Source organism: Salvia miltiorrhiza, chromosome 2 (genome assembly GCF_028751815.1).
Source record: "Salvia miltiorrhiza cultivar Shanhuang (shh) chromosome 2, IMPLAD_Smil_shh, whole genome shotgun sequence".
Lineage (NCBI taxonomy): Eukaryota > Viridiplantae > Streptophyta > Magnoliopsida > Lamiales > Lamiaceae > Salvia > Salvia miltiorrhiza.
Genome location: NC_080388.1, coordinates 6351577 through 6367078, shown reverse-complemented (window position 1 = coordinate 6367078; position 15502 = coordinate 6351577). Strand labels below are relative to the sequence as shown.

Below are 15502 nucleotides of genomic sequence, written 5' to 3'. Positions count from 1 at the left end.
AAAAAGAACAAAAAAAAGAGCATTGAAGAGAAGGATTGTGAGGGCCGCTTAAAGTTACCGCGACTAGGCCTAACAATGACATACCAAAACTATCAAGGAGAATGCCACAATAAAAGGACATGCAATGATAACACTCATGTTTCCATGGTTTTTAATGTTCATATGATGATAATTTTATAGGAAATTGAGTGTTGGATGATTGTTTTGTGCTTATATTGCTTTATCTTGTGAAACATGATTCTGACTCGAACTTTGAAGGAAATTTCAAGTTTATTGAGTTCGAATTTGGAAAACTTGTCTGAAATACAAATTGCAGTTCGTCTCGATACGAGTTCTTGACCGCAAACGGATCATAAATCAAAGTTCGTACGAGAAAGTTATGATCAAAACAAAAATATCACGTGCAGTAGTCAGAACCCGGCGGTCAAACGCCGTTGACCACCGCCCGAAGAAGGATTTCCGGCGATCTGCCCGGCGACCGCCGCCTGGGTCGCAGAGCCTTCTGGAACGTTGGAAGATGAGCGGCGATCACCGCGTGATGAAGGGTTTTTGTGCTTGAGCTGGCGACCGCCGGATGGGTCGCCGGGCAGGTCGCCATCTACCGGGATTTTTTAGTTTTGCGCATTTTTGGAGTTTTTTTGGGCTTCAAACACTGTATTTTACCCTGACACTTTAAATAGGTCATCTTTTGACCTATCTAGGGTTCCACGCATTACATTCTAGCATTATAGATTTAGCTTTACATTTATTTTCCAGGTTTCAAGGCTCGGATCAAGATTAAAGATTCAAGCTGCTACAATCATTCTTTCAATTTTATTTAATTTAGTTCTTTCAATTGCTTTCTTTTTAATTATGTTTATGCTTTATTTTATTATGTCTGGCTAGTTTCGTTTAGCTGATTCTAGGGTTTGTAAATAGTTGATTGAATTTATGTGATTTATTTGTTAATACCTTTGTGCCTTCCAGTTTATGATTCATAATTCCTGGTGCTTGAATTCTTGTGAATTATCTGATCAATAGTTTGCATATTTAGCTATTCGGTTTGAGACCTAGCGGAGATAACTGTTTAGCGGATTCAGGAATGTATGATATGATTTTAACATTGAGACCTAGCGGAGATAGGTGGATCATAGGGAGCTATTCTTAGGAGCTATTGGGAGTTAGTAGATTTTCTTGAGACCTAACGGAGATAGAGAATTTACTAATCTACAATCGTTGCTGCTCTAGCGAGAGTGATTGATTAATTAAGTGATCTCTCATCATAACTGGATTAAACTGGTACATAGGATTGATAGATTAATTGCGTAGATTTAGTTAATGAATTTACTACCCTAGGATCAGTTGTCTTTTATATTTGAGTTTTCTACGTGCTTTTATTTGTTACTAGTTGAGTTTAGTGTTAATCAAACCTTCTTACTTTCTGTTGCCTGACTACTGTTATAGTCTGTTTAGGAGATAGCTAGAGTTGTTTCGTTGTGTCAGTCCCTATGGATACGATACTCGATTGATGTTTATGATACGATTACACCGTGTTAGTTGCGGTATTTTTATTGCTAATAAATTAGTGATCATGCAAATATCCACAAGTTAAAACCACCAAAACTTGTGAGTGCTAAATTGTCAAATATTCATTTTTACTTCATGGTCCAAATCCTAGTTGCTAATTTGATTTATAGGAGAAACGTGGAAGGCCAAGAAAGATAGCTTCTAGAGATCAAGGATCTAATATATTCAGAGAAAGAGCACAAGTATATGAGTGTTATAGAGATTTTAGTTTTTGTTAGAGTCAATGTTGACTCTGACAATGTTGGGACCAATGTTGATAACATTCGTGTTTTCAATGTTGGGTGGAATATTGATAACATTCATGGTGTCAACATTTCTGGGTTTCAACCAACATTCCGGAGTTTGCCTTGACTACATACTTTGACTCTCTATTGGTAATTGTATATATTTAATCTTTACCTTCCTTTCACGTTTTATTATTCTTTGGTTGTGGAATAAAGGTTTTATGCTTGTTGACCACGTTTTTAATAAGTGGAAAGGTGGTTTATCATGGTCCAAAGTGGTGGGCTGTTAGTTCCTATTTTTCAGGACCCATGATCTCTCAACCAACATTCCAGACTGGTCGACTGCAGTTTTTGGAGGTGGATTGCAGCGGTTATTGGAAGCTTCTGGAAGTGGGAAGTGGAGGAAACTAACCACGACATGAAGGTCTATAAAAGCAGCAAGAAGCCTCATTCATCCTTACGTTTTGGGAGTGCGTTTTCACCGACCTAACATTCGCTCACAACCAACTCGTCATTTTGTCTTGCTGCAAACATGACACCAGTTCTTCAAAACTTGCTTTGACGGAGGAGTCTTAGGCAGCCCTTCTGTAAAGGCTCACTCTGTATTGACGGGAGGTCAAGGGTAAGGGTTGAAGATCGAGGACATCGGAGCGTAGCAGACTATTTTGTTCGAGTCACTCGGCTGTGTTGTTTCAACATTCCTGCTGCAAACATGATACCGGTTCTTCAAGGATTGCTTTGACAAAGGGGGCTTAGGCAGCTAATCTGTAAAGTCTCACTTTGTATTGACGGGATGTCAAGGGAAAGAATTGAAGTACAAGGCCATTGGAGCGTAGCATGGTGTTTTGGTTCTGTGTTGATTCAACATTCTAGTGCAGCGAGTAGATAGGTTGATTTATCTTAGGCAGCTATTCTGTAAAGATAGATCTCCAAGAGATCTCAAATCTGTACTCTGTATTGTTGATGATCATAGTGTTTTTAGCCTTGAGGCACTCGCGGATTATAGTGATATAATTCGTGAAAAAGTATTCCTGTGTGTTCTTTAATTTCCGCTGCATGTTGGTTTCAATGTTATTAACATTCTGTTGATAACATTCCTATCAACATTACTCTTACGAATTCACAGTTTTTACTTGTGGTAATTTGGGGCACTAAATTCTTTCAGTTTTAAATGGATAATTGGACCTATTTTTGTACAGGCAAGACATGGGATGGGTGTGTTTGTTGGTGATTCTGGTAATGCTTACGTGAGGGTAAGATTCTAACATTAAAAGTTTAGTTTCATTATGAACTGTAATTAAATGTAATATTTACATACATATATATTTGGTATTGTTTCAGAGCTCTATGACAAATAAATTCAGTACACAAGTTAGTGCAACTAGTAATGCCTCATCAGACTGAGGATGTAGTCAAAGTCGCGGCCGTGGTCGTGATCGTGATCGTGTCACTGGTAGTGGAATTGCAAGAGGGAGTGCTTGTCGAGGAAATACGGAGGAAACACAGAGAGCTGCAATTGATGATATTATTTCGATTGTATGAAGAGTAGGACAATATTTTTTGAATAGCAGGACATAGTGCTTTTTTTGTAATCCAACCATGAAACAATGACATGGTACTAATTTTGCAAGTCCATCGATCGATTTTGAAATTGATGTTTGTTCTCTGATTTCGATTATGATGGAATTTCAATAAGAATTAAATTCATGTATTGCTATATGAATTAATTTATGGAATTTCGAGATTACTTAATTTCATATATTGTGATCTGATTTGATTTATTCTGTCATTTTCTAGTTGATGAATTACATATATGTTTGCTTCAAGTGCTGATCAGAAGTGACGTATTGGCATTTTCTATTTATTTGGTTGGATTTGATACATCTGCATATGTTGTTTCTTTAGCTGAATTTGATACATCTGCATAAGTTGAAATTTACTTGGCATTTCTGAATCGACTTTGAAGGCGAGTTTGTAGGTTTTTCATTTACTCCTTTCAATATTCTAAAAATGCATAGCCTAAAGATTCTAATAATAAATCCGGAACTACCGATTTATGTAGATGGTCTAAAGCAAGACTAGATATGTAAGAAAAGTTATGCTGTCCAGATTCCATTGCCCAAAATTCCATAATACTTTTATTATCTGGAGCAAGAAAAGCAGATGGTGATTCTTTATTTTATTTAGTCATCCAAGACCACTTTCATAGGCAGCAACCTCATCAATGAGAGAGATTATGCTGCAAATTATCTGATTAAAGGTCCATAGCAAAGTTAACTTTGTCTGATATTCAATAAGTCATGAAATATAATACACACGAATAAACAAAAACACACTAATCTAACTACATCAACATTCTAACACTACCAACCTCCACTTGACAAAACATATAAGTACAAAATAACAAACCGAGGACAACCACTGCCCACAGTATAATAACCACCTTCTGCTCAACTGCATTTTTTTCCGTAGTTAACTTACGTGTCTTCGTTTGCAATTTTACATTTTTTTGAAATTAAATAATCAACTAAATCATGTTCTTCACCTTTCATTTTCTTCAGCTCTTCAATCTCGGCAGTTTTAGAATTTAATTCTTGAGATGTTCAGTTTAGCATACGTTCTTGAAATTGCAACGATTCATTTTCCCGATCCCGTTGTTCCTTCAATCTTTGAATACAAAGCTTGTAATATTCACTCAATGATGGATTGCTCCACTGGAAATATCTACACTATCATTGCAGAAACATTAAGATTTTAATTCACAAAAACCCAATCCTACAAAAACAATGATAGGTGTGAATTGCAGCTTAAGGAGAATCATAAATAATGAAATTAAAAGCTAAACTCACGCTGAGAAATACCTTATTATGTCGACATCTAAAGTAGCGTAGGAATAGGTTATCCACCGTGTTCGAAGTCTCGAACTCAATCTCTATTTTGTGGTCCGGGCAAATTGGCCGTGGAATCGAGCTAGAATCTGACGCCCATGAATGAGACCTCGTTGTGCTGTGTGAACTGTTGTAGTTTGTTGACATGGCTTTGCTATGCGTGTTTGAACAATAAGGTGCGATTGGAATTGGTGAAAAGAAGAAAGACAATGGAATTAGGGTGTAGTTGCAAGATTTGGAAAATTTTAATTATTGAAATCGAAAAGAACGACATCGTTTAGGCAAAAACATTAATACGACGTCGTTTTTAGTATGCCACGTAACCTCTAGCTCATCACTCCAGCGATTGAAAAAAATTGCGGGGACGAAATTGTAAAAATTGAAAAGGTGGTTATTTAATTTGTCACACTTCAAAAGCCACGTTAAAATTGCAAATTCGAAATTATTATTATTTTTTTTTGCAAAAACCCCTAAGTAATATGTGTTGGAAAAATTAATAAAGATTTGATTTACTACTAAAACTGATAAACTAATGATTGAATGTCAAATATGTATCTTGTAGATAGCAACTCAGTCGTTAGAGAGCGTGCATTTTATGTTTATAAAATATTATTTTGACACAACCTTACCTTGGGTCAAAGGGAATATTTTTTATGCCAACCACCGCAGATTTGAAGATGTTCTCTCCAACGGAACTATTCAAGCTTCAGTCTATAAATTCTCCGTAGTAGCCCAACAGAAAGACTATTGACAAACGCTACCAATTTGAATTCTCAAGATCAAAAATTCAACATTACATTCTCAATTACACAACGTATTTTGAAGAAGTGAATCTCAGAGTGTTTACAAGCTTGTTTTTGGATTACAAGATAAGTTCTTCCAGATCTAGCATACAAACATACACTTAGTTCTAGGTGATCAATCTTTGTATCCTAAGCATAGACTTGAGCATACTTCTATACCCTTGTTCTTATTGTAATAGTGTGCTCATTAGTTGGAAACCCACCCTTCCAAACTCTTCACCTTTTTTTAAAAGATAGGTGTTAGTGTTAAAAGGAAATCAGTAAAGTAAACTACAAGTTTGTAGTTTGAATCAGTAAAGTCAATTGTCTTCTTCTCGTTGCTGCTTATGATGCTCTGAGGACTAGGATATACTGTTCGCAAATTATTTTTTCTACGCCGCAAGTGTACGGTGTAGTTGCAATATAAGAAAGCAAGGTCGTATTCCATAAGGATTAGTGGTTAAATTCTAGCGATTATCCTCATTCATTGTACTAGGGCTATTTAGACTAAACAATAAGGTGATTGGTTTGATTATCTAATTAATTACCTAACAAGAGAAAAGACAAATAAGATCAAACAAACAAGTGGATTAATCATGTGATAAAGGTCATTTAGGGACTAGGCATCAATGGATTCACAATGGACTTCAAATGAGCTCAATATTAGTCTTGATATTACCTATTATCTAGAATGATCTCCCAACTAGTTCTAGCCCCCTCTCCGATGACTAAAACGATAGATTATCGTCTATGGTTAACTTCTAACCTATAACTCCTAAAAGCACAAAGGATCGAAAAACTCTCACTCCACTCTCAACCTCCCGGTTTATTGAGTCGATATGTTTCAAGCACCTAATCTATTGTAATCATCCTCTCCCGATTCAAATTACAAATAAGAAACGCAAAGGTGGTCAACCATTCATACAAGAGATAAACCTAAGGCTTGAAAAGATAATGACAAAGGCATAATAATCCAAGACATATATTGAGCAATAATTACATCATCCATATAGCCTAATCCCCAAATCAAAGGGCGATTTTAGCCTACCATGTTCACAAACAACATACTAAGATCAAAGGGATACATAAAATGAAAGAGAGAGTAAAGTGACAAATCCTATTTCAAGGTTGCTTCATTCCTTCTCTCATCTTCAATGTTTCTTCAAAATGGTAGGTGTGAGTATTAATGGAGGTTAGAGTTTGGTGTGGAGGATTGAGGGAGATGGAATTGGGCGTGTGTGTTCAAAGCTATAAAAGTAGGGGGGAGGGGTATTTGGGGGCTGAAATCGTGTCTGGGCCCACTTGGGGTGGAAGCCTGCCTTTTCCCCGCGATCGGAAGGGAAGGAGACCGTGGTCAGGGCCCGCGGCCGCGGGTCGGTGCCAAAAATGTTCTGTACTCCGGGCGCACGAAGCCGCGGTCACCACTGCTGCTGCGGGTTGGACCGCGGTCGGTGCAGCAGGCTGTCGCGACCGTGGGGTCCTGCGCAGCCGGCTTTGTCGGCTCTGTTCTGTCTCATCCGAGCTCTGATTCCGGCGTCATTCGCACTCACTGATATCTTTCGAGACGTACTTCAATCTCATGTCTTCACAATCCTCCAATTGATCCTTAATTTTCCTTGAAATCACTCAAAACCTATTCCAAGCATCAAATCTCAATAAAACTCAAAATTGGGGTACAAACACATATTAACAATCAATTGATGGGAGAAAATGACAACAATTCATGCGAAAATAAGGTACGAAAATCATGTTTGTCATATACGATCTTTTTTAACAGCTGACACCGGAAGTCTTGGAAGCAAGGTGGTGAGGCACTGAATCACCAACACCTAAACTAGAAGGTTGATAGTAGATCGGAACCTGAAGGAAATAGACGGACGGATGTTTCTTTTACTCTTCAATGGAATAGTTCTTTACAAATATCAAAGCATACATGTAAAACTTGGGAGAAAAGATCGGTCCCTTCTACTATTACAGACATGCTATTTATAAGAGATGAAGAGGAGAGGGTAAGATTGTCTTTTCCTTCATGGCACGTGCTCGGTACGTCCTTGGCGTCGTTGTCACTGGTGGTTGTCCTTGCTCCAACGGCCTTGCAGCTTTTACATCCTTCAGAAAGTAGTTGGGAATTCTTCGCTCGCGCCGGCATCTCTAGGTGTTGAAGCCTGCGCTGCCTTCTCCAAGGAGTGCTGGTGCTGCGCCGCCCTCTCTTAGGGTGGTGATGACTGCGCTGCTCCTTCATGGGGTGGGATGACTGCGCTGCTCCGTCATGGGGTGGCGATGACTGCGCTGCTCCTTCATGGGGTGGGATGACTGCGCTGCTCCTTCAGGGGGTGGAATGACTGCGCTGCTCCTTCAGGGGGTGGAGATGACTGCGCTGCTCTCTCAAAGGGGCACTGGGATCTCCGTTCTTTGTCCTGCACTGTTAGTTTTTCTATTTTGTGCGATAATCATTAAGGCAGTAGATATTTCATATTGGTAACATATGGAGTACGGGTCGTGTGCTGCGCTGATGAGGACCTTATCCCTCATCAGCTACTCCCCCCCTTATTCTACGAAAAGAAGTAGATTTTCACGTGAATTTTCGTAGATGAAAAGTGTTTGCTTTGAGGTATGGAGGAATGGCCGATATCAGGGAAGGTAATGAGTGAGCCTGCGCAGGAGGGCTTCTTATCACCGCCTGCGCTGACTGCCATGGTACAGGCCTTGTCCCATCGCATTTAATGTGATCTGATGTTTTTGAGTACTTTGTGACGTCCTTCCACGCTTCCACTTTTGTGAGGGTGAGATCTCGACCCTCCGTTTTTACCCGCCATTCTGGGGTGAAATCCCAACCTTCCATTTTCCTTTCACATTTCCCAACCCTAATGATTATTCTCCCTCCTTTCCCTCGATTCAAATTCCCTTCTTATAAATACCCCCCATCGTCTTCATCTTCTTCTTCTTCTTCTCTGAACTTTCTCTCAGACTTTTCTGGTTTCTCCGACCTCCCTTCGTCCCCGGTTCCTTTGTTAGGCTCCCCCTCCGACTATCACTCTTCTTATCAGGTTAGGCTCTCCCTTCCTCCATTATCCCCCTCGACTTGCCCGTTCTTTCTCGATTGTCTTGTTGCGTTTGTTTGTTTTTTTTTTTTTCGTGTGTTCGCCATGGCCACCGTGGGTGCCAAACAACAACAAATAAATGCGGCGGAAGATATGACGTGCCAGGGCTGTCATTTTCCTCGTTCTATCCTCACCGCCGCCCAGATGTCGGCATTACGGGGGTCGTTACGTATCCAGCCGGACGATCTGGAACTGAAACTCCGGATGCAGCGAGAGTCCGGCGATATGCCTGATGCGGACGGAAAATGGCGTGAGGACACCATTCCCATCTGGCACGCTCAGGTGAAGGCGGGTCTACGTTTACCCCCTTCAGGTTTTCTTGTGGAACTATGCGAGCAGTTCGGGATCCCCTTCTTTCAGCTTTCCCATTCCTCTCTCCGTAGGGCCCACATTCTTCATATTCTCTGCGCTGCTAATAATTATCCCCGCAGTGTGAAGTTGTTTCACAAGACCCACATCCTCAAGCGGACCGATTGCCACTATAACTTCACCGCTAAGCCCAAGATGAATTTAAAATTCTTGAGTGACCTTCACTCTATGGATAAAAAATTTCGTGACAAGTATTGTTTTGTACAAGTGCGGAATGGGACTTGGGAGGACTATACCGGTACTAATGAGGTAGAATGGCATCGGACAAAGCACTTCTCTCCCCCCAATAGGGAACCTCTAGATGCCCTAGAAATTAGCCTCATCGATCTCCTAAACCAAGCCTTTGTTAACAAGGATTTTGATGTTTTACAACTGGTCTCTTCTCCTTCTGTTCTGGCCGGCGCTGGCCTCTTCTCCCGTTATCCCCAAACCTCCATCGGTATAGTCCAAGCGTTTGAATTGCTTAGCGTGTTAGTACTTTGCATTTCTTAATCATTTCTCTTCCTACGCAGGTATGTGGAGGTCTAAGGAGCATGGTGCCCTTGATTCCTTCTGTTTCCTCCCCGATCCTGCTGTCGGGGGAGACACTACCCCGCAGACTGGGTCGGCGCAGCATGTGACCCCTGAGTCTTTTAATCCCGGGCAACCCCGTCCGGGTTCGTCTGCTGCTGACGCTCAACCTCTCCGACTTCTCGACGAAGGTGATGCGAGTTCCGCTGAGGGTGCTCGTAAGCGTCGCAAGACTCGACAGGTAGTCTCGTCCAAGAAGAGAAAGGTCCCTGCTCCTGATGCCGGGGATAAGGATTCTTTTGAAGCTTTACTCGATGATGCGCCTCATCAGGCTGCGCAGGCAAGGGAGGGGTCTGACTCCGTTGTGGAGATTCCAGGCCCTCGTGCTTTGAAGGATTTGACCGGTCAGGAGTGCCGGTCCCAAATGGAATCGCAGATCGCCTCTGTCGACCTGCGCAGGTACGATGCTATGGACATGGGGGACCTGGCTTTCGACATGTGCCTTAGTGTGGAGCAGGTAAGTTACGTGTGTTCTTAATTTTTTTTTTTATGTGTGGATTTTTGTTTTATGCCGTGAACTGTAATTATGTCTGTGCAGTTGCGAGTAAAATGTTTGTCAGCCTCCCGCCATATGACCCGGGCTGCCTCTGGTCTCCGTGAGAAGGAGGAAGAGCTCATGGCCTCTTTGGCTGATAACTCCAAGCTACAAGAGCAGCTGCGTCAAGCCCAAGCTGAGCTAGCAAAGGTGAAGGTGGAGAAGGAGTCCATCGACACTGAGTTTTCTCGTGTAACCAGGGAGAAAGCGAAAGAGCTTGAGGCTGTCAAGCATGAGATGTCGGAGGAATGCCGGGTGAAGTTGAATCAAATGAAAGCGCAGATTGCCGATCAGGAGAGTCAAGCTTTCATGCGAGGGATAAAAGAGTACCGCCAACAGTTCTTCCTCACTGCGCGTGGTCAGTTATTCCTGCGCTACATGTTAGAGGATTCTCTTCAAGCCTTCCGTCGTTCCCCTGACATGCTCCGCTTGATGGGGCCTGCTATGCAGTTCTTGGTGAAGGAAGACAGTCGACTCGCCCTCGATCAGGTGGAAGTGACGCCTGAACAGCGCAGCAAATTTGACTTTGAGGCTGTGCTGAATCAAGTGGATGACGACCGTTTAAATGGGCTGTTGGGCGTCGATCCTTCCTCTCCTTCGACTCCTGGTTGGTGGCTTCCAGTCTTGGATAAAGCCCTTCGGCTCTTTGCTAAAGGTGAAACAAAGGACACCTTACCTGCAGCGCCGGTGATTCGGTCTCCCTATCTGGATGAGCTGCGCAGTCGTATGCGTTCTCCTCGCGGTAATTATCCCGGGGGGACCTTGGTCTACCCTCCTCCAACTTCCTCCCAATCCGTGCCTGTCTCTTCAAGCCGAAAGGGGTCCGCCCCAGAAGTGGCGCAGGCAGGGGCGGAAGCAGTGGTATCAGGGGCTGCGCAGGAAGAGGTTGTGTCTCAGCTGCCAGTGGTGTCAGATCCAGTGGTCGAAGAGGTTGCGCAACCTGCTTTTGTTGAGGAGCCGATGGTCGAAGAGTTCATCGTGGATCATTCTTCATCCCCTCAACACCTTGACTTGACAAATCCCTCTTATGTCTCTTTTGTTTGTACAAGATTGTCTCTTTTTTTTTTTTTGAGGACTTATTCCTGTTGTAAGATTTCCTTTGGACCTATTTTATATAATCGTGTGATTTGATCCTCTTGAATGTTCTGGATGGTGTTCTTTTATTTTTATTGTTATCGTGTAATATTCCCATATTTTATGCTTGTCTATATGACCTCCTACTTCTCTGTAAAAGGCTCGTTGTTAAAATCTGACTAATTATGAATATGATCAGAATTCTGTTGAGTGCTCATGTGTTGGGAAAAGTGTATGTAAGCAACCATGAAGAATTTTGTTTTAAGATTTTAGCTCTCTATCTTTCTGTCATTTGTGCAGCCATTGTGTAGCCCTCTTTTAAGCATCCGTTGTCCCGTTTTCTGCGCAGTCATATCTGCACGTCCACTATCCCCTTGGTCTGCGCAGTCATATCTGCGCGTCCACTATCCCCTTGGTCTGCGCAGTCATATCTGCGCGTCCACTATCCCCTTGGTCTGCGCAGTCATATCTGCGCGTCCACTATCCCCTTGGTCTGCGCAGGTCCATTTTTGCGCGTCCACTATCCCTTTGTTCTGCGTAGTCGTCTTCTTGATATCCTGGCATTTCTTCTTGAGTAATAGTGCTATTTTCTTTCTTTAGATCCTTGGTGATAGTTTCCCTTGAATAGTTTCCCTCAAGATGGTACTCCCCTAAGGTGGAACAAAGATGGTACACTTCCGCAGCGCGGCCCTCAAGATGGTACACTTCCGCAACGCGGCCCTTAAGATGGTACATTTCCGCAGTGCGGCCCTTAAGATGGTACATTTCCGCAGCGCGGCCCTTAAGATGGTACACTTCCGCATCGCGGCCCTCAAGATGGTACACTTCTGCAGCGCGGCCCTCAAGATGGTACACTTCCGCAGCGCGGCCCTCAAGATGGTACACTTCCGCAGCGCGGCCCTCAAGATGGTACACTTCCGCAGCGCGGCCCTCAAGATGGTACACTTCCGCAGCGCGGCCCTCAAGATGGTACACTTCCGCAACGCGGCCCTTAAGATGGTACACTTCCGCAGCGCGGCCCTCAAGATGGTACATTTCCGCAGCGCGGCCCTTAGTGAAATATAGATGCAGTGTGAGTGTGTGTCTAGATGTCATGCAAGTAAGAATATGTTTCCCTAAACCATGAAATCCATTTTATTAAGATATCCATGGCCCAAACCTCATTAAAACCCAGTGGGAAAAAGAGTGTTTGGTCTACATGATAGTGACTGACTTAGCACTTACACGTAAAATTTCTTGAGGTTACTTATGTTCCATGACCTGGTAAGAGGCCGCCCTTCTTGGTCTGCTAGGTGATAAGCTCCTCCTCCCAAGACTTCCGTGATGACAAAAGGACCTTCCCAGTTAGTTTCAAATTTCCCTACGGGCTTCAAGGCGTCTGCCCGTTTGAGTACCAAGTCTCCCTTCCCAAGTCTGCGCAACTTTACTTTCTTGTCGTAACCAGCCTTAACAATGCTCTTGTATTTTGCCGCTCTTACTTGTGCTTCCTCTCTATGTAACTCAATCAAATCCAAGTCCAATCGGCGCAATTCCTCATTCTGTGCAGTGTCATAGGTAGTAACCCGATGAGATTCCAGCCTTACCTCAGCAGGTACCACAGCGTTTGACCCGTATACCAAAGTGAAAGGAGCCTCTCCGGTTGCGGTTTTCGGGCTGGTTCTAAGTGCCCATAACACTGTATCCAGCTCCTCAACCCATCGTCCCCTGCTTCGTTCGAGTCTCTTCTTGATCCCTTCACATATGGTGCGATTTGCCAATTCTACCTGTCTGTTGGCTTGAGGGTGGGCTACTGACACAAATTTATGTGTGATGTCCATCCGAGAACAAAAATCTTCGATCTTCCTGCTCGTGAACTGGGTTCCGTTGTCCGAAACCAAAATCCTTGGCACCCCATATCGACAACAGATGTTCTTCCATATGAACTTTTCCACTGTGTTATCATCGATTTTGGTGACAGCTTCCACCTCGATCCACTTAGAGAAGTAGTCTACGGCAACTATGAGGAAGCACTTGCCTCCCGGAGCAGTTGGTAATTTACCCACAATGTCGATTCCCCATTTGTCGAAAGGATGCGCAGCATGCATGATCCCCATTCCCTCCCCAGGTATGTTGATTTTGGGAGCATGTTTCTGACAAGCCTCACATTTTTGCACGAAGGCTTTCAATTCTTTGCTGATTCCGGGCCAGTAGAATCCTGCTCTGATTATCTTCCTTGTCAAATCCCTGTGTCCACCGTGATTACCGCAGCACCCTTGGTGGATCTCTTTTAAAGCAAACTGTGCTTCCTCTGGGGCCAGGCATTTCAAAAATGGATGTGTGAAAGACCTCTTGTAGAGCTGATCGTCGATGAGGCAGTAATTCTCGTATTTGGCATACCGTGAAGTATCCTCTTCCATTCGTTTACCATTTTTCAGATAGTATATGATGGGTGTTCTCCAATCATCATTGGTTTCAATGTTGTATACCTGCGCCACCACCGCTCTCTTAGGTTCGAACACCAAGGTAATGTCCTCGCTCCAAGTTTGTTCGACTGCACTGGCTACTCTGGCCAGGAGGTCTGCTCGTTGGTTTTCTTCTCTCGGCACTTGTTGTATTTCAAATTTCTCAAACTTTTTCCCAATCTCCTGGACTTTGTCAAAGTAGTGTTTCATTCTCTCTTCTTTTATCCCGTAACCTCCTGTTAACTGTTGCGCCACCAATTGAGAGTCAGTTTTAATCACTGCATTGTCGGCTCTGAGTTCTCTGAGTATGTGGGCTGCCCTTAGCACTGCTTCATATTCGGCTTCGTTATTGGATAGCTTATCTTCAAACTTGATAGCAAATTGGTAGACTTCCCCTTCGGGCGAGGTGATGTAGATTCCCACCCCACACCCTTCTTTAGTGACCGACCCATCAACCTGTGCTGTCCACGGTCCCCTCATAGGCCACCTTGTTGCTTCTTGAATAAAGTCCGCCAGTGCCTGCGCTCTAATGGTAGTGCGCGGCTCAAACTCGACCTCGTACTCTCCGAGCTCTATGGCCCATTTCACCATCTTTCCCGCTAGATCCGGTCGCCCTAAGATTTGTCTAAATGGTATTATTGTTCTCACAATGACCTTGTGTGATAAGAAGTATGGCCTCAACCTTCTGGCCGTGATCATGATTGTGTACGCGGTCTTTTCAACCTCAGTATAGTGTAGCTCTGCACCCTGGATGACCTTACTTACAAAGTATATCGGTTTTTGTTGCCGGTTCTCCTCTCGAACCAGCACTGAGCTCAGAGATTCAATTCCCACAGAGATATATAGGTACAATGGTTCTCCTGAAGAAGGCTTTGTTAGTACTGGTAGTTTGGTGAGGTAGGTTTTTAGGTCCTCGAAAGCTCTCTGGCACTCACTGCTCCATTCGAATCGACTTCCTTTCCTTAGAACTTTGAAGAACGGGAGACTTCGCTCAGCTGAGCGTGAAATGAACCTACTCAGTGCGGTAATCCGACCATTGAGTGTTTGAATTTCTTTGACATTCCTGGGTGGTGTCATGTTCAGGATGGCTTTGACTTTGTCGATATTAACTTCAATTCCCTCTGGTGTTACCCTGTAACCCAAGAACTTTCCTGATTGCACTCCAAAGGTGCATTTGGCGGGGTTGAGCATTAGTCTGTTCTTGCGGACTACCGAGAAGGTTTCCTCCAGATCAGCCACGTGAGAACTGGCTTTGATGCTGCGCACCAGCATATCGTCAACATACACCGATATATTTCTCCTTAGCTGTGTCCTGAAAATCTTGTCCATCATACGCTGGTACGTGGCCCCTGCATTCTTGAGGCCGAAGGGCATGCTTTCCCATCCGAAGACCCCTGTGCACACTGCGAAGGCAGTTCTAGCGACATCCCCCGGGTGCATCTTCACTTGATGGTATCCTTGGTAGGCGTCCATCATGGACAGGAGTTCACACCCTGAAGTAGCGTCCACTAGCTGATCTATCCGAGGGAGTGGGTAACAATCCTTAGGACAAGCTGCGTTAAGATCTCTATAGTCCACACACATTCTCCACACTTTGGCTTTCTTTTCTACCATGACTGCATTAGATAACCACTCGGGATACTGGATTTCTGTAATGTGTCCTGCTTCTAGGAGGGCCTGGACCTATTCCCGAATTGCGGCGTCCTTCTCCGCGCCGAAGTGTCTTGTTTTCTATTTGACGGGTTTGACCATCGGGTCCACATTAAGACGATGTTCAGTGACACACACCTGTCGTGCGGTGCGGACAAAATACCTGTGTAAGCCCAGTACGGACAATACACGCTCCTACTTCTCACGATAAGAACTTAGTCTTAGTGGTAAGCGCAGGGTCGAATCCCACAGGGAGTGAGGAACCACTTTGTTCTCCTACGACAAATTGAGGTGTCACAATT

At 43.5% G+C, this 15502-nt stretch overlaps 1 protein-coding gene across 1 annotated transcript; it reads right to left on the bottom strand.

The window, feature by feature from the left end:
• Positions 1–12329: 12329 nt before the first annotated feature.
• LOC131007903 (uncharacterized) lies at positions 12330–15164 on the bottom strand. Its single transcript, XM_057934815.1, has one exon. The coding sequence runs from the start codon at positions 15162–15164 to the stop codon at positions 12330–12332; it is 2835 nt and encodes a 944-aa protein (XP_057790798.1).
• Between the last annotated feature and the right edge of the window lie 338 nt (positions 15165–15502).